Consider the following 19,057-nt stretch of genomic DNA (forward strand, 5'->3'; position numbering starts at 1 on the left):
TCACAGCAACTAAGAAGCAGATGACAGCTACCTGTTGCTACATAACTAACCACCCAAAACTGAGGTTAAAATAACCACTTAATTTCTCATTTTGGGTTGGGTTCTGGATAGTTTTCTGGGACCACACAGTATATTGGCTGAGCTCACTGTGTTCCGACTCAGTTTGCAGGCTGCCCAGAGTCTTCCGCTGTATCCTAGACTAGCCTCAAACTGGTGAGCCTCCTGCAGCTATCTCCAAACTGCTAAGCCTGCAGGTGTATGCCGTCACAGTCAGCTATGTGGGATCTTTTAATCCATCAGAGACGTGACCAGGGTTGATGTGCAGAGTGGGTAAGCAGAGCCGGTCCCTTTGCAGAACTCAGGAGGCCTTCTGAGGTGCTGATAATGATCTAGCTACGTGAATGGGTGACAGCATCCAAAGGTGAAGGAAGAAAAGCACAAAGAACAGGCAGGAGCAGATTCAGAACGTCTGAGAAACAAGAAGAGTTCCAGTGAACCAATCAATAACGGAGAGAAAGACAAAGGGGAAATGCCACAGAGATGGCTGAAAAGAGGTAAACATCCCATGATGAGAGGTTCCATCGTTCACAAGGAACTTGGATACTATTACTGAGAGGGAAGAGGAAGCAAGAAGACAACTTAGATGTGTTGATGAAATGTAATGTTACTGGCAATGGAAAGAAGCAATTAGAACATGAGCAGTTTGGGATGATAATCAGTACAGTCTGTCAGTCAATTGGGTATGAAGCTAGGGAAAAGAATAACTTTTGTTAGTTTGTTCTTTTATTTTCTGAAACAGGGTAGCCAAGGTTAACTGCAAACTTGTAGTCCTGCCTCAGCCTTCAGAGTCCTAGAATTATAAGTATGCACCATGACACTGACTGAGAAAGATAATAAAGCCTGGAGTACTTGATTTGGGTAGATGGTGGGGCCAAATATATACACACTTCAGTCTAAAACCACAAAAATAATGTAATTTCTATTTACCTTTATTCTGTTATGGTTCTTTCTTTTAAAAACCTGTATGAGTGTTCATTTGCATGCATGTATCTGCCCTACATGCATGGTGCCTGTTGCACTGGGGGCCAGAAGGGAGCATCAGATTCTTGGGGACTGAAGTTAGAAATAGTTGTGAGCTGCCCTATGAGTGCCGGGAACCAAACTCAGGTCCTTTGTAAAAGCAGCAAGTGCTCTTAACCACCGAGTCTTGTCTCTACTTCCCCCCACCTCTTGGCTTACTACGTAGCCCAGATTAGCTGAGAGCTCACTGTATAGTCCAGCCTGGCCTCCAACTCACAATCCTCCTGCCTCAGCTTCTGAGGGTTAAGATTAGAAGCATGCACCACCACACCCAACTTAGAAAGTTAAAATCTGGAAAGGCAGGCCAATGAAGCAGCTCAGTGCCTAGAGGCACCTGGTGCCAAACCTGATGACCTGGGCTCCAACTCTAACATCCACACAGAGGAAGAAGGAAGGGGATTCTGGCAAGTTCTCTGACCTCCACGTGAGCACGGTGACATGCACACACTGGGACAATAAATCAAAATGTAAAACACACACACAAGATACATCTGAAAACTGAGGAAATAAATTCACAACTAAACTTGTTCTTTTTGAGACAGAATCTTACCATGTAGCCTTAGCTGGCCTCAAATTAACAAGAGACCCACCCGATTCTGCCTCCTGAATGCTGGGATTAAAGACGAGTGCCACCATGCCCCGATACTGTTTTAAATCATGTGTCTGTGTGTTTTAAATTATGTGTCTGTGTGTGCATGTGCATGCACTTGAGTGCAGGTCTGAGGAGCCAGGACTCAGACCCTCTGGGGCTGCAGTGACAGACAGTCGAGAGCCACCTGATATGAGTGTTGGAAACAGAACTTGGGTCTCGTGCAAGAGCAGCATATGCTTTTCATCACCCAGCCATCTTTCCAGCCCCCAGCCTCCTCTACTGCATTCCTTAACTCCTATTGCCCTTGAGATGGAAGCGCTAACACCAAGTTGTGTGATCACAGTGAAACTCCCCATATAATGAATGCAGGATTCTTTTCTCAACAGCAAATTTACCAAGCATATCAGACACATAATTAACCAGTGATGGAAAAGTATGGAGGTAGAAGCAGGATGGTCAGAAGTTCAAGGTCACCATTGGCTACCTAGTGAGTTCAAGGCCAGCCCAGGCTACTTGGGACTCTTGTCTGTAAAAGAAAACAAAACAAAAAATGGTCAAAAAATTTTTTTAAAAGGAAAAAACCCTAATATGCTTAATAATAGGGTATCATTCAGTGACTCAGGGTGGCCTGGAACTAACTATGTAGCCTAGGCTGGCCTCCTGAAATCTGGGATGATAGGCACACATCATCATGCCAACTTGTTATATCTGCTTGAGAAATCAGGGCCTCATGCATGCGAGCAAGTTCTCTCCACTGAGCTATGCCCCAACCTGTAAAACATAGTTTATTAGTACTGTTTTTTATTTTTATCTTGTATTTTTAATAGGACTGACTCAAATTCTTTTAATGTGCATTGGTGTTTGGCCTGAATGTATGTCTGTGTGAGGGTGTTGGATCCCCTCGAATTGAAGTTACAGACAGTTGTGAGCTGCCATGTAGGTGCTGGGAATTAAACCCAAATCCTCTGGAAGAGTAGCCAGTGTTAACTGAGTCATATCTCCAGCCCCCGACTTCAATCTTAATCAACTATTATTTGGATATCTGGCCTAGACTAAGTCTAATGTTAAGGTAGAACATAGTATTCCTTCCTTTCTTCCTTCCTTCCTTCCTTCCTTCCTTCCTTCCTTCCTTCCTTCCTTTCTTTCTTTCTTTCTTTCTTTGAGATAGGATCTTTCTACATAGACCAGGCTATCCTCAAATTCAGAGATCCACTATCTCTGCCTAGGATTAAAGGCATGCACTACCATGCTCAGCCTAGAATTGAGCATTTTCCATTGTCATGAATGACAGGAAAAAAAATTTAACTATCAGATAAAAGCCTATGAACAAACAAGTATTATTGTTCCGTTTGGGAGTTCACTTGAATAGCAATTACAATCATAGCTACACTTGTTACGTGTGTGTGCTAAGTGCTTGCATATACAGAGTTATTAAATATTTACAATACCTGTAGAGAGATAGGAACCATTCTATTCTCTTTCTTCAGACTGGCCAGGCAGTGATAGTACAGACCTTTAATCCCAGCACTTGGGAGGCAGAGGCAGGTGGATCTCTGTGAGTTCAAGGCCAGCCTGGTCTACAGAGCGAGTTCCAGGACAGCCAAGGCTGTTATATAGAGAGACCCTGTCTCAAAAACCAAGACAAACAAGAAACAACCAAAAAGAAATAGGAACTTCATCTGCAGAAGGACAGCACAAATCACCAATGGTGACAGCCACAAGCCTGAAATCCAGGAACTTTCTTCAGTCTAATTTCAATGTTCCTGATGTTTTCTAGGGATTTACTGTACAAAATGAGCTTTAATTTTCCAATCTCATTGCAGTTATGAAAAATCATGCACAGAGGGGACACTTGGGAGGTAGAGGCAGAAGGCTCTCTCTGTGAGTTCAGACCAGTTTTGGTCTACATAGAGAGACTGCCTCAAAAAGAAAAGGGGGGAAAGAAGACTGAAAAATCACAGTAGTCTTACTTGAAACTACTAGTATATTTACAAACTGATAAAAACAAATGATTACCCAATGAGGAAACAACTACACAGGTTAATCTATGAATGTATCATGTGTGGAAATCCCCCAAGTAATAAGCATCTAGAATCTCGATATTATGTCTTGGTGTATTAATTTTCAAATTAGAGAGATGTGATCCACAGGAAAACAGTGACTCCAAGGAGGAAGTAGAGGCTGGGAGAAAGCAAGCTGAAGGGCAGCTTGTTGTTTACAAGACATGTTGCTACAGAGAGCGAATGACAACATAAAACGTACTTACAGTTTGAGATTCACGATTCTTAAAAACCATTTTTGCAACATTGAGGCCATCAATAACAATATCAAAAGGAGGACAGGAGTTTACAAACTTCTCAAATCTCTTCAGTTCCTAAAAAGGCAAAGTGAGACAGGACATGAGCAAGAGCTTAGGGGCTGGGGATGTGGGTTGGTTGGTGGAGAGCTTCTCTGCTATGCCCGAAGCCTTGGGTTTGATCCCCAGCACTGCACACACCAGGTATGCCATTCCACCCCAGAGAGGTGGAGACATGAGAAGCAGGGAGCTCAAGGTCAGCATGTTATAAAGTGAATTTAGACCAGCCCAGCCCGAGATACAGAAGACCCCGTCTCAGAACAAAACCAAGGACTTCACTGTAAACATGCTGAGGTAATTTAGCATTATTTTGATAATTGAAATATTCTTCCCCAAAAAAGCTCATTCTCCCTCCCTCCATCTCTCTTCTCTCTCACATAGAGGGGAACATGTCCCGAAATGAAGTCTAAAAAGGCTGCTCAGCTGAGGCTGGTCTCAAACTCACTATGTACTCTAGGCTGGGCGAGAACGAAGAGACCTCCTGCCTATGCCTCCTGAGTGCTGGAATTACAAGCACGTACCATCACCACTACTCTATGCTTATGACATCAAAAAGACAAACCCTCTAGCTTAATGTGAAGACAAACCAAATCAACTATGCTAAATGTCAAATGAGACGGGTGTTGCAGAGGGAAAATGAAGGGGGAAATCCCACTTCTGGTAATGACAGAATCTGTCTGTTGTACTGAGTACCCAATAATAATAGAAACTCCAGAACAAAGCAGACAGAAACTGGACAATATATGACACTGGTGATTTTAAAACGTGTCTGGAAATTCTTTGACACTACTCCTACCTCAAAAGCTGATGTTTAATTGGGCCTCCACTTGAATATAAATATGGCCTCTCTTTTGCAAGTGCTGGAATAAACGAAGTGAGACAAAAGTGGGGCTTCCTGACCTCTTGTTGTTGTCCTGGGGTGGAACTCATGGCTTTCTGCATGCTAGATAAGAGCCTGACCTAAAGCTGAGCTACATCCCCAGCCACAGGCTCTGCGACTTCTGAGAATATAAATAAAAACAGCAAAGAATCAGAGGCTCACGCCTGAACCCAGCACTGAGGCTGAGACTGGAGGATCACCATGGTCCAGTCTAGGTACATACCAAGTTTTAGGATAGCCTGGGCTATACTATAGAGAGAGCCTGTCCCACAAAAAACAAAGGACCCAAAACCCAAGTATGTATAAGGGGGTGGGGGGAGGTTTAAATATTTATGTAAAAGAGAGAAATGCTAACAATCACTGGTCTTTTTCTCTTTTCTTTTTCCTTCCTTCCTTCCTTCCTTCCTTCCTTCCTTTCTTTCTTTCTTTCTTTCTTTCTTTCTTTCTTTCTTTCTTTCTTTCTTCTTTTTTAGTAGACAGGGCCTCACTATGTAGTACTAGCTGGCTTGGAACTCCCCATGTCTTGCATGCTAGCCTCAAACTTTCAGAGTTGCCTCTATTTCCTAGATGCTGGGTTTAGAGGTGTGCACCCCACCACACCAGGTTTACCTCTGCTTTAAGAGGCCAAGAAACAGTCTTTTATACCCCAACCATCTCAAATTAAATTTAGTATGGCAAAAAGTGAAAAAACTGTTCTTAGTCACACTGCATACAAAATCATTTTAAAATGGATCATAGTAGGCTGAAGAGATGGCTCAATGGTTAAGTGCAATGGCTGCTCTTGCAGAAGACCCAGAACTCACATAAAAACTCACAGCTATCTGTAATTCCTGTTCCAGGGAATCCAACACCCTCTTCTGGCTTCCTTGGGCACCATCATACAAGTGGTGAATAAACAGATTCAGGCAAAGCCCCCCCCCCCACACACACACAATGATATTTAAAAGTAAAACTTCCATTTGGTAACAAAACCAACTAAATATTGGTTTAGTTGGAATAGTAATAGGAATAGTAATTTTTATAAATAAAAGTAAAGTATCAAGGAGAACTAAAAGTTTCTATACAATATTGAATGAAAAAAAAAGAAACAGAAAGGAAAGGACATGACTCCTCCTAGGTAAGGTGTAGGAGAAAGTTTATTATGGGCATGTGGGAGAGCATAGGCAGAGGCGGGGACATCTGGGACAGTCCAGAGTGGTCATGACCCTGAGCCATGTGAGGAGAGAGAGGAGAGAAGGAATGGGGTACAGTAACCAGGAGGCAAAAGATACAAGGGGTAACCCAAATGGAAGGGCAGCCCGGCCTGCGGGCTGGACAGTTCAGTATAGAAGACAGGGTACGCCAGCCTTACCCTGTAACAGGTGGTGACTGAGGGATGATGGGAGAACCTGGAAGCTAGGTCCGCTTTGATATGTTAAGAAGGCACCTCAGCCGTTTGTTCCAGGTTTGAAACTTAACAAATATGATTATTATATTTTGTTTGTTTCTGCCCATATACAGCTAAATAAACCAAAGGAAGCAAGGCAAGTGCATTAAATTGCTAACACTGAAGTTTTCCTAAGAGGCTATATCTAATATATCAGGAGGATTAGTAGGAGTATGGGACCAGCCTGGGGCTGTACAATGAGTTCTAGGCCAGCATATCTAAATTTAAAAAAAAAAAAAGTGTCACTGGTAATCAGCAGAGAAAACATTTCTCATTACACTGTACATGTCAACTATCATTTTGGTGCTATGCTTAGTAGCACATCGTGTCTCAGTAGTAATAACAAACAGGGACATCACAATGTGTCTCTGGGGGAAAAAAAAGTTAGAATAGATAACTTACAAACTCCCCCTTCCCATTCTGATATTGTGGTATTCAGAGCGGTTGGAAATTCCTTAAAATTACAGACCTGGAAAAGGTCTGCCTGACACTGGCTATGGGAAGGGTGACTCTCTGGATGTATCCTAAAATCCCCGGCCAGAGATTATCCTCCTGGTCCACACTTTCTACTCAGAGAAAAAAAGATCCAGAATCCTGGGCTGCTCTTTCACACCCACTGTTCACACCCACTGGTACACTGTCAGTTAGGGTTCCATGGCAGTATTTCATAGGTGCCCCCGAAACTCACGTGGAGTGAAACAGACCTAGCTACTTACCTACCTATCTGTCTAATTATTTGTTGAGAGAAGGTCTTTGGATTATGTAGCTCTGGCTATTCTGGAACTAGCTATGTAGATCAGGCTATCCTTGAACTCACAGAGATCCATCTGCTTCTGTCAATGAAATATATTTATACTTTTGAATTCAAAAGCCACCAGGGGGGCTGGAGAGATGGCTCAGAGGTTAAGAGCACTGGCTACTCTTCCAGCGGTCCTGAGTTCAATTCCCAGCATCCATATAATGGCTCACAACTATCTGTAATGAGATCTTGTGGCCTCTTCTGGCGTGTAGATATTCATGCAGGCAGAACATTTATTTACTATGTATAATAAATAAATCTTAAAAAAAAAAAAAAGAAAAAGGCCACCAGGTAGCTAGTGCAGATAAGGCATGACAAAAAAAGAGTCGGCAAAAAAGAGTCGGCCTACTGAGACAGCACACACCAAAGACAACATTGAGAACTACAAGTCTGAAAGCTCAGCAGCTTTCATGGAAGGCAAATTTGAATAGAGCTGAATGTGTTGGTGCAGGCCTGCAATCCCACCATGGTGCAGGCACAGGCCTGCAATCCCACAATGGTGCATGCCTGCAGTCCGACCATGGTCCAGGCCTGCAATCCCACCATGGTCCAGGCCTGCAATCCCACTATGAAGCATGCCTGCAATCCCACCATGCACATTGGCCAATGATCTAGGATATAAAAAGTCTACCCATACATTAATCCTTTATTTCTTGACTATCACTAAAAAACATTTTTTTTCATAACATGGTTTAGTAAGATATAATTAATATGCCATGGCATTCATCCATTTGAAGATACAATTTGAAGATATTATACAATTGGTTGTATAATAACACCAAACTACCTGTCTTTTCTAGAAAAAAGAGAGAAAGAGACAGAGAGAGAGAGAGAGAGAGAGAGAGAGAGAGAGAGAGAAGCAACTGAAACTCGGTGACAGTTAATGCATACCCCAGCACACTCTAATGCAACTGGTAACCTACTTTTTGTCTCCTTGGATTTCCTATTCTGAGTACTTACTCTACACCTAATCATACATGCAACAGAGGTTTTAGAAAGTGGCTTCTTTCACTAGAATGATATTTTCAATGCTTATTCATAAGTCAACACTTTAACTCTTCTTACTGCCACACAAAGTTCCACGCTATGGCTGTTACTGTGTGTACTTACTTATTCACTCATCAGCTGGGGAGCATTCTATTCTTTCCACTTGGAGCCACTAACGAATGATGCTGCTGTGAACACTGGTGGACAATTTTGCACAGATATTCATTCCATTTCTTTTGAAATACCTAGGAGTCCATTTGTCTGGTCACATGCTAATTCTATGCCAGACTATTTCTAAAGTGGCTGTCCTGTTTGACTTTTCTAACTGTAACATGACGTTCCAGTTTCTCCAGAGCCTCCCCAACCTTGGGTGCTTTCTGGCTGTATTATGATCATGCTCATGGCTATATTGATATGGAATATCTTTCGTGTGTTCACTGACATACAAGAAGCCTTTCTTTTTTTGCAACATATGGGCTTCATAAAACTAGCATGTGTGTGGACCAAACCAAGCCCTCTGAATGTGGGTGCCAGTTAGGAGCCCTGGGCAGTGGAACCTCTGACAGTGGAACCAGTATCTATTCCTAGTGCACAAATGGACTTTGGGAGCCCATTTCTCAAGGAGGGATACTCTCTCAGCCTAGATACACGGGGGAAGGCCTAGGTCCTGACCCAAATGAGATGATAGATTTTGATGATCCCCATGGAAGGCCTCACCCTCCTAGGGGAGTGGGTGGAGGGTGACATAGGGGGGCTGGTGAGGGGCATGGGAGGATGGGGGGGAGAGAGAACTGGGATTGATATATAAAATAAGATTGTTTCTAAATTAAATAAATAAATTTAATAAAAAAAAACTACCATGGACGGCACAATATTTTGCCATTGTTTTAGTTTTGTTTTTTCTATATTCTATGCTGTCCACTGTCCTCAAACTCACAATCCCCCTGTCAGGAGGGTGTTCCTGAGAACTGGAATTATAGGTATGTACCACCATGCTTCATTCACTGCCTTTATTAATTTTATGCTTTAAAACTTAAGTGAAACTGGGCAGTGGTGGCACATGCCTTTAATCCCAGCACTTGGCAGGCGGATCTCTCTGTGTTCGGGGCCAGCCTAGTCTACAGAGCAAGTGCCAGGAGAGGCTCCAAAGCTACACAAAGAAACCCTGTCTAAGAAAAAAAACAAAAAGAAAAACAAACAAAAAACAACTTAAGTGAAAGTGTAATCATAAGGAATCGTAAATACGATTTACAAAGAGGCTATTAACACAAATGTTGCAGAGATCAGGCAGGTAATAAATACTAACACCGGCTAAATATAAGAAAAATGAAGTAGGGCTGGCCAGATGGCTCAGTGGGTAAGGGTACTTGCTGCCAACGCTGATCATCCAAGTTCAAGTTCCAGAACCCACATGGTAGAAAAGAAAGCTGACACTCACAAGTTCTCTGATTTTTCACATGCATGAGTGTGTTTAGTGTTAACAGATCAGCTTTTAGGACATGGCATTAAAAGTAAATCCAGGTGGGCATGGTGGTGCACACTGTTAATACTAGATCTTGGGAGGCAAAGATAGGCAGTTCTATGTGAGTTTCAGGCTACACAGTGAGACCCTCTCACAAAAACAAAACAAAAAGTGAAGTGGTTGTGCACCTGTGATTTCAGCACTGTAGAGGTAGAGATGGGAAGATTGGAAGTTTAAGCTCATCCATATTCAGAGTTTGAAGACAACTAAACTTATGAGTCTCCCTCCCTCTCCATCTCTCTCTCTCTCTCTCTCTCTCTCTCTCTCTCTCTCTCTCTCTCTCTCTCTCTCTCTCTCTCTCATTTTTGTTACTTCAAGACAGGTTTCTCTGTGCAACCTTGGCTGTCCTAGAATTCATTCTGTAAAACACACTGGCCTTGAACTCAAAGATGTGTCTACCTCTGCCTCTGGAGCACTGGAATCAAAGGTGTGCACTACCGCCACCAGGTGAGATCTTACTTTAAAAAAAAAAAAAAGAAAGAAAGAAAGAAAAAGAAAAAGAAAAGCTGGGCATAGAGGCACACACCTATAATCTTAGAATTTGGGAGACTGAGATGGGATGGCAAAAAGTTCAAGGTCATCCTCAACTACAGACTGAATCTGCAGCCAGCCTGAGCTACATGAGACCCTGTACCCTCTAAAAGATTATGTATATCTTGAGTTTAAATTTTTAAAAAAGAAAAGAATAAAATAAACTCTTGCTTGTTACTATAAGACTGAAAAGTGTTTTAAAAAATGTAAAGTGAACTCTAAAACAACCTGAAGTTTTGATTTCTTTACCTTATTCTAGTTCACATTAGAAACAATGACGAAGACCAGGAGGCAGTGGCACACACCTTTAATCCCAGCACTTGGGAGGCAGAGGCAGAGGCAGAGGCAGGTAATCTCTGTGAATTCAAGACCAGCTTTGTCTACAGAGTGATTGTCAGGACAGCGAGAGCTACACAGAGAAACCCTGTCTCCAAAAACGAGAGAGAGAGAGAGAGAGAGAGAGAGAGAGAGAGAGAAGAAACAATGAAGCAAGTCTGCTAAGTGATCTTTCCTCTGTATCACTAAATGCAGTCTAAACAATGAAAACAAGAAACAGGAATCTTAAAATGACAGGTGAGCAAAGCCGGGTGTTGTGGCTCAGGCCTTTAATCCCAGCAGAGGCAGAGGCAGAAGCAGGTGGATCTCTGTGAGTTGAGAACAGCCTGGTCTACAGAGTGCCAGGATAGGCTCCAAAGCCACAGAGAAACCAAACAAAACAAAATGAAAATGACAGGTGAGCTCCAGAACAAAGGAAAATGCATGAATCTTAAGGCCCACATGGCAAGCCTGACTCAACTTCCAGTTCTCCTGATATGTGAGAAAACTAACAGGCTGAGCAAGTGATTTTTCTTGGTAAGTGGAGATACTAAAATCTCTCTCTCTCTCTCTCTCTCTCTCTCTCTCTCTCTCTCTCTCTCTCTCTCTCTCTCTCTCTCTCTCTCTCTGGTTTTTTGAGACAATGTTTCTCTGTGTAGCCCTGGCTGTCCGGGAACTCACTATGTAGACCTCCCTCACTGGCCCCAAACTCAAAAGATTTGCCTGCCTTTGCATCCCAGTGCTGGGATTAAAGGCATGTGCTACCACAGCTCTGCTAGACAAACATGGTATTAAAAAAAAAAAAAAGAAAGAAAAAAAGAAAGAAAGAAAGAAAGAAAGAAAGAAAGAAAGAAAGAAAGGGATATTAAGACAATTGGCTTTAGTCACACTGGAAGTGGAAAAGCAGGGGAATACCAGCTATTTTAGATACAAGCAAAAGCAATGTTCCTAACATGGGAACATCAATAAAAAATATCTTTAAACCCAATGTCTAAATTATGTGACTTCTTTAGGACAAAGTTCCCAAATAATCCCTAACACTAAGACCAGTACACACAGAATTAGATATGAGGGAACCAAGAAAGTCGAAGGTATATCTCTTGGTACCTATAGCTCCTGATGCTCAAAATGCCCCTTTGTGGTTAAATACCTTGCAGCTGGAGCTAAGGCTCAGACCACTCCAGCAGAGGTGCTAAGACAATTTCCAAATTGATACACCTGTGCACAGATGAAGGGCCTGTGTCGTCCCTAAGAACCTAGCTTCATTAGAATAGCATTTGCATTGTGGCTTGCTTTGTAGGCCAAATTATTTCCTTCAATAAGAGAAGAATTGAGGAAAACTTCTATCAAAACTTCTAACAGCATGACTGCCTTAGTGCAGGTAGGGAAACTAAGCCACACGTCCAGAAAGTGCCATTAAAGAGCAAGACAGTCAAAACAGAGGCAGGAGAGTCTAAGCCTTGTCAAAATAAAAAATTTAGAAAGCTCAGACTTCTTATTTAATAGGAAGTTATGAGATTATTTCCCACAATTGTTTCATTATCTGTGACTACTACAGTATGATATCCCCCCCCCCCCCCCCCCGCTTTAAGACAAGGTTTCTTTGTGTATCCCTAGTTGTCCTGGAACTCACTCACTCTGTAGACCAAGCTGGTCTCAAACTCCCAGAGATCCACCTGCCTTTGCCTTCCGAGTGCTGGGACTAAAGGCGTGCGCTGTCACTGCCCTGTTAACAATATGATATCCCATTGGACCTGAAATTAAAGTGTTTCTGTGTGTGCATGTTCATGGCTTGTGCAGGAACACCACCCACCTCTTTTGGGACAGGCCCCACACTGGCCTGAAGCTCACCAATTAAGCCAGCAGGCCAGCGATCATGCACTGCCTCCCAGTGTTGGTAATACAAATGCACACAACTATACCCAGCAATTTTACATAGGTTGTGGAGATGGAACCCAGGCCAACTGAGCCCTTCTGTAAACCTGAAACCCTATAATTTTATGATTTCAGTAAGATGAAAAAAGCAACTGACATAAATACCTCCAAAACCCGCTGCACACCTTTGATTGCAGCACTCGGGAGGCAGAGGCAGGAGGACCTCTGTGAGTTCGAGGCCAGCCAGGTCTACAGAGTGAGTTCAAGGACAGCCAGGGTTATACAGAGAAACCCTGTCTCAAAAAATAAACAAACAAACATGTCCCCAAATTTGTGTAGTCAGGTGTAATAGGATACTCATGGAATCCCAACAAGATGGGAGGAGTTCAAGTTTGAGGCCAAATTAGCTGTACAGTGAACCCTGCCTCAAATAAACAGCTTGAAGTGTAGGTCAGTGGTACAGCACTAGCCTACCATGCACAAGGCCATGGGTTTGATCCCAGCATCAACTTGCCCCCAAATTAAACAAAATAAAAACAAGCTGCATTTATTAAAGCAAAATATTTATTTAGGCTTTTGAGATAATATCACATGGAGTCTAGGCTGGCTTTGAACTTTCTCTGTAACTAAAGGTGACTTGGAACTTTTGAACTTTCTCTGTAACTAAAGGTGACTTGGAACTTTTGATACTCCTGCTTCTACATCACAAGTGCCCCGACTACAAGCATCTGCCTCTATGCTTCATTTATGTGTGTTGGGGATTGAATTCAGGGCTTTGTTCGGGACAGGCAAGCACTCTACTAACTGGCCACTCTACTAATATGTCCAGACCCCAAAAACCCTTTAATGCATGGTTGAACTTATACGGAAAACAAAACTAAACACTAGCTCCCCAAGTATCAAAGACAAAGTTAGATCTTGAAAGTGGGAAGGGAAGCATAGGTGTTGACACTAACACTGTGCAAGTGAGAACCAGAGACTAGGGAAGGGAGCCATCAACAGTCTGAATTTTGATGCCCCTGTAGGAAATGCAACCTATCAAACCCTGGGCCCAAATGAGAGGCCAGAAACAAATTCCTGAATAAATAAGGAACTTTTATGCACGAACATGCAGGGGTCTAAGAAAGGAAGAAGATTCCTGAAGAAAGGAACCCACAGGCACACACATTAAACTCAGACAAAATCATCGTACTCACAAGAATGAACACAGGAAGTGGGCCTGGTCTAGCAATATCCCTTGTGCATTGGCAGAAACAACACTTCCCTGGAGTCTATCAACAATCCTGGCCACGAAGGCAAATTCCCACAGAGAAAAAACTCCCCCCCAAAATGAATTCATTAGTTCAAAACTATAAACACACAGGAAACTATCAATCATGTATGAGTCCTCTCACAAAACAAGAATGGAGTCCAAAGAACTCAGGATAAGGATAATAACAGAAAGACTCAAGAGACAATGTAAGTGTTAAATACCAGGCCTGGTGATGCCCCAAGAGACAATGTAAGTGCTAAATAGCAGGCCTGGTGATGCATACCTGTGATCCCAGTATCGAGGAGACTGAGGCAGAAGGATCTCGAGTTTCAAGACAGTCAGGGATATAGAAGACCTGTCTCAAGAAACAAATAATAGTTTTGTAAAATTAATTAAAACATAAAAGGAAGGTTCAAAAATCCTCAGAAATCAGAACATAACTCCTGCAATTAAAAATCTGAAATAGGGACTGGCTGCTCTACCAGAGGACCTGCATTTGATTCCTAGCTCCTACGTGACAGCTCAAGGCAATAACTCCAGTTCCTGGGGTCTGAAACCCTCTTGTGGCTTCTTTGGATTTCAAGCATACACATAGTGCACAGACACACATGCAGACAAAATACCCATCTCCTGGAATCCAGTTGTAGAGAGGGAGAAGTGATGAGCAAAGGGGTCAAGACCATGCTGGGGAAACCCACAGAAACAGCTGACCTGAGCAAGTGGGAGCTCACAGACCCCAGACTGACAGCTGGGGAACCAGCATAGGACCAAACCAAGCTCCCTGAACGTGGGTGTCAGTTAGGAGGCCTGGGTAGTCTATGGGGCCTCTAGCAGTGGAACCAGTATTTATCCCCAGTGTATGAATAAACTTTGGGAGCCCATTCCCTATGGAGGGATACTCTCTCAGCCTAGATACAGGGGGGAGAGGTTAGGCCCTGCCCCAAATGATGTGACAGACTTTGATGATCCCTCATAGAAGGCCTCACCCTCCCTGGGGAGTGGATGGGGGTGGGATGGGGGGGTTAGTGGGGGACATGGGAGGATGGGAGGGATAGGGAACTGGGATTGATATATAAAATAAGATTGTTTCTAATTTAAATAAGAATTTATAAAAAACTAAAACAAGAATATTGGAAAACTAAAAATTCTTTTAAAATAGAGCCCACACTAGGGAGACAGCAAAAGCTGAGCCATGGGCGACAGCATTAGCCTCCAGAAACTATCCAACCGCCCGAGCCTTACTCTCAGCCCCGACTGCACCTAGAAGAGCTATTGATCACTGGAGCCTCGGCACCATCAACACCTGGAGGAGATCACTGGAGCTGTGGTCCCACCTACAGCCAAGGGAGTGACCATCTGAGCCTTGGACTCATCTACACCTGGAGAAGTGATCACCAGAGTTGAGCTCAACACTGCCTGCATCTGAAGGAGTGTTCAACAGAACCACAGCCCCCCAACTACACCAACTGGAGGAAGAGGATCCCCTGGAAACACCTGTACCGACTGGAGGAAGAGATGGGCAGACAACAAGGTAAGAGTACTACGCTCAACACCAAGAACAATACAGCACCACCAGAAACAAGTGGTGCTACTACAGAATAGGCTATTAAGTGAAAGTAGACAAAAGGGTCACATGTTCTAAAATTTGGCTATATTAAATGTTTAGTAAAGGCAAAACTACAGAGAACAGATCAGTGAAGCTGGGTGTAAAGCAAGGCTAACCTGAAAGCATCTGATGAAACTTTTGGAGAACAGAAGTAGCCTAATACTGCAATATAGTAGTGGTCATATGAATATATAAACTCAAGAAATCATTAAACTGTACATTTATGATGAGTGAATTTTGGACTGCAAATTATTAAACAATTGCACCCTAAGTAGATGGATACAGAATAGATGTCTGTGGTCTTCAAGAAGGCTCAGAGTGGGCAAAGGTGCTTGCTGCCAAGCCAGATGACCTGAGTTTGGTGCCTGGAACACACATGGTGGAAGGGGAGAACAGCCTTCAGGAAGCTGTCCTTTGATTTTCCCATGTGTGCCATGGTACAGAAATGTACACACACCAATTAAACAACTATGCAAGTATATAAATAAAGCAGTAAGACATCTGCAGAGGCAGTAATGACAAATCTAAAGAAGTTACCCTAAATATAATTCAAATGTATAAGGTAACGAAACACATTAAAAATGAAGAAACATGGGGAACAAAAGCATCCAGTAGGAATTTTAGGAGAAGTGCTACTTAGAGGCATGAAGGCTGAGAATTATGCAGAATTGATTCAAGATGTGAAAGCCCGGTTTCCAGACGCTGATAATCCCAAGTGGAGAATGACTATACCTGCACCTAGGTATGTCATAACGAAACAAGAGAAGAGAAAAACAACCGTCAGAGAAACAACAGAGGCCATGTGCAAGGGAACAGAAGCTTGACACAGAGCAAATGTCTCCATAGCGACAACAGATCGAGAAGATAATGGGCTGTGTCTTCAAAGTCTCTGTATTACCTGTTGTTGGAGTGAGCAACATAAAGACACTTTTGTAGAATGAAAGTTTCCCACTCAGCCTGTCAATGCAAGTCCAGTACTTAGTAAAATGTCCACCAGGAAGCTTGAGGTCTGGTGAGAATGCGGGGGCTGGGGCTACACAGACCTGTGAGTAGCACACATGTGCTAAAGAAAACCAGAGGTACTGAAGTATAGCAAGAGTGGGTAGAGGAGGAAAAGGAAGTCCCAGGGTGCAGGAACTCTGAGAAACACCAAAAGTTCAGGGCTTAGGCAGAACACCTGCAAATCATTCCCGAATGGCCTTCCAACATTTTTTTTTTTATTTGGGGGAGCTATTCTTTATTAAAAAGGACAATCAGAGGCTAGGAAGACTGCTCAGTGTCTTAGTAAAGTACTTACCACACAAGTGGAAGGCCCACACAAATGCCAGGCAGCCCTCCTGTAATGTCAGCATCCTGTAATGTCAGCATTCAGGCGATTGACAGGAGATTCCAGGAGTAAGCTGGCAAGCCACACTAGCCAAACCAGAGCTTGGGACCCAGTACATAAAGTGGAGAACAATCAAGGAAGACACCTGGCCTCAGCCTCTGGCCCCGACACACACGCACACCAGCACACACCATGTCCACATACATGTGTACTACCACGCACAATGGCATATACATACGCACGTTCACCAGACACACACAAATGCAATGAAGTGAACTAAAAACAAGACTGTATCTTTGAGTGACAATATGGTGTAGAAATGGCTTTGGACTCAGACAGGTCTGGGTATGACCAGGGGCTGGCTCTTCTACTCATTGGTGATAAAGCAAGTGCAAACTACTTTGAACCTCACTGACAAAGATAGTTAACTGTGTTTACCCTGAAGGGCTTTGAGGAGTACATACAGGAAACATACCACGGTTCTCTAATCTGCAGGACACTGTAATCATCTCACTCTCCTGGTAAATTTTGTTGGCAATATGTTTCAAAAATCTAAAAATACTGTTATTCTATTTGACCCAGTAATTTTATTCTGGCCTGATAAACATTTACTTCTAGGGGGCTTTTAAAGAAAGCTACAAATATATAAGTTCATCAAAATATGGTTAGCAGACTTTAGATATTAGAATTAAGTAGCATGTGCTGCTCTCACAGAGGACTGAATTCCATTTCCAGCACCCACAAAATAACACAAAAAGCCTGACAGCGGTACTACTTCTGTAATATATATAATATATAATATTATAATATAATATATAATATGTATATATATTATATAATACAGAATAAACTTATTTAGCCACCAAAATAGCATAAAGATAACAGAGACAAGTGTTTATGATATATCAGGGAAACAAATAGGATATGGTAAATATCCCAGTTAATAACTGGCAAACAGCAGTTTCCCCAGCTTGCCATTAAAATGTTCATAGGTTTAAAAAAAAAAAAAACCTAACAAAAGAATTCTGGGAGAGTTTTGCTAGACAAACAACGTACAGTGATTTCTTTAAGACAAAAAGAGTAGAGGTGAGCCAGGTGGTGGTGTCACACGCCTTTAGTCCCAGCACTTGGGAGGCAGAGGCAGGCGGATCTCTGCTTGAGGCCAGCCTGGTCTCCAGAGCGAGTTCCCGGACAGGCTCCAAAGCTACACAGAGAAACCCTGTCTCAAAAAACCAAAAAAATAAAAAATAAAAAACAGTAGAGGTGACACAAAGCAGGAACAAAACCTACCCTATAAAAGACTGATAAGGACTAATGAGATTGCAGGCACTTCAGTAAGTCTAATGACAGATGTTTTTGTTCTAGGCCATTGATTTAACCAGGAGCAACCAGTGTGTGTGGGGGGAGGAGGACAGAAACAGAATTAAAGTAGAGCATAGCACGTGTAGCAGGTGCATAATTTTTGTCTGTGAAGACTTTTTTTCCATTACAAAGAAGACTTAACCATACTGAGAAAAAACAAGTAGCACATTTTCTCTTATATGTGGAATCCACACAAAAGGGGGAACAGCATGAACACAGAATGGAAACTAGTAGCAAAGAGGCAGGAGGTGGGGGAGAGATAAGAAAGAGGAACAAAGGGGTCAGTGTGATCAAAGGACACACACGTGAATGAAAATGTCACATGAAGATCCATTATTGTATACAGTGAATATAAGGGCTTTTTTTAAAATATTATTTATTGGTGGTGCATGCCTTTAATCCCAGCACTCAGGAGGCAGAAGCAGTCAGATCTCTGTGAGTTCAAGACCGGCTTGGTCTACTGAGTGAGTTCCAGGACAGCATGAAAGCTATGTAGAGAAACCCTGTCTCGAATATGTATGTATGTATGTATATATATATATTACTTATTATTGTATCCTTTTAATGGATGAAAAGTCCATCCATCAGCATGTACGCCTACAGGCCAGAAGAGGACATCAGATCCCACTATAGATGGTTGTGACCCATCATGTGGTTGCTGGGAATTTAACGAAGGTCCTCTGGAAGAGCAGCCAGTGCTCTTAACCACTGAGCCATCTCTCCAGCCCTGAATATATAACCCGGCACTAGGGAAGTGGGCCAGGAAGATCAGAAGTTCCTCAGGGGCCAGGCATGGTGTTGTGGACACCCAGCAGTGTGCCAGAGGCAGGTAGAACTCTGTGACTTTGAAGCCACCCTGGTCTACACAGAGATCCAGGTCAGCCACGGATACATAGAGAGACCCTGACTCAAAAAACTAAAATAAAATAAAATATTTTTTAAGAAGAAATTTATCATGCTTAGCTACATAGCAAATTCAAGACCAGCCTGGGCTATATTAGATCTGGACTCAGAAAGCCAACCCCCTCTTACCCCTAAAAAAGAATAAAAGTAACTCATATTCTTTTAAGAGAAAGGGGCTGGAGAGATGATTAAGAAGTTAAGAGCACTGCCTGCTCCTCCAGAGGTCCTGAGTTCAATTCCCAGC

General features: G+C 42.7%; 1 protein-coding gene across 4 annotated transcripts in view; it reads right to left on the reverse strand.

The window, feature by feature from the left end:
• Positions 1 to 19,057, reverse strand: part of Prorp (protein only RNase P catalytic subunit) — a 100,906-nt gene that overhangs the window by 46,752 nt on the left and 35,097 nt on the right. For all 4 annotated transcript variants that reach the window (XM_027419694.2, XM_027419692.2, XM_027419696.2 and 1 more), the window contains one exon: positions 3,939 to 4,046. In XM_027419694.2, the coding sequence (XP_027275495.1) occupies positions 3,939 to 4,046 (108 nt within the window). The remainder of the gene's footprint in view (positions 1 to 3,938; positions 4,047 to 19,057) is intronic.

Source organism: Cricetulus griseus, chromosome 5, assembly GCF_003668045.3.
Source record: "Cricetulus griseus strain 17A/GY chromosome 5, alternate assembly CriGri-PICRH-1.0, whole genome shotgun sequence".
Taxonomy (NCBI): domain Eukaryota; kingdom Metazoa; phylum Chordata; class Mammalia; order Rodentia; family Cricetidae; genus Cricetulus; species Cricetulus griseus.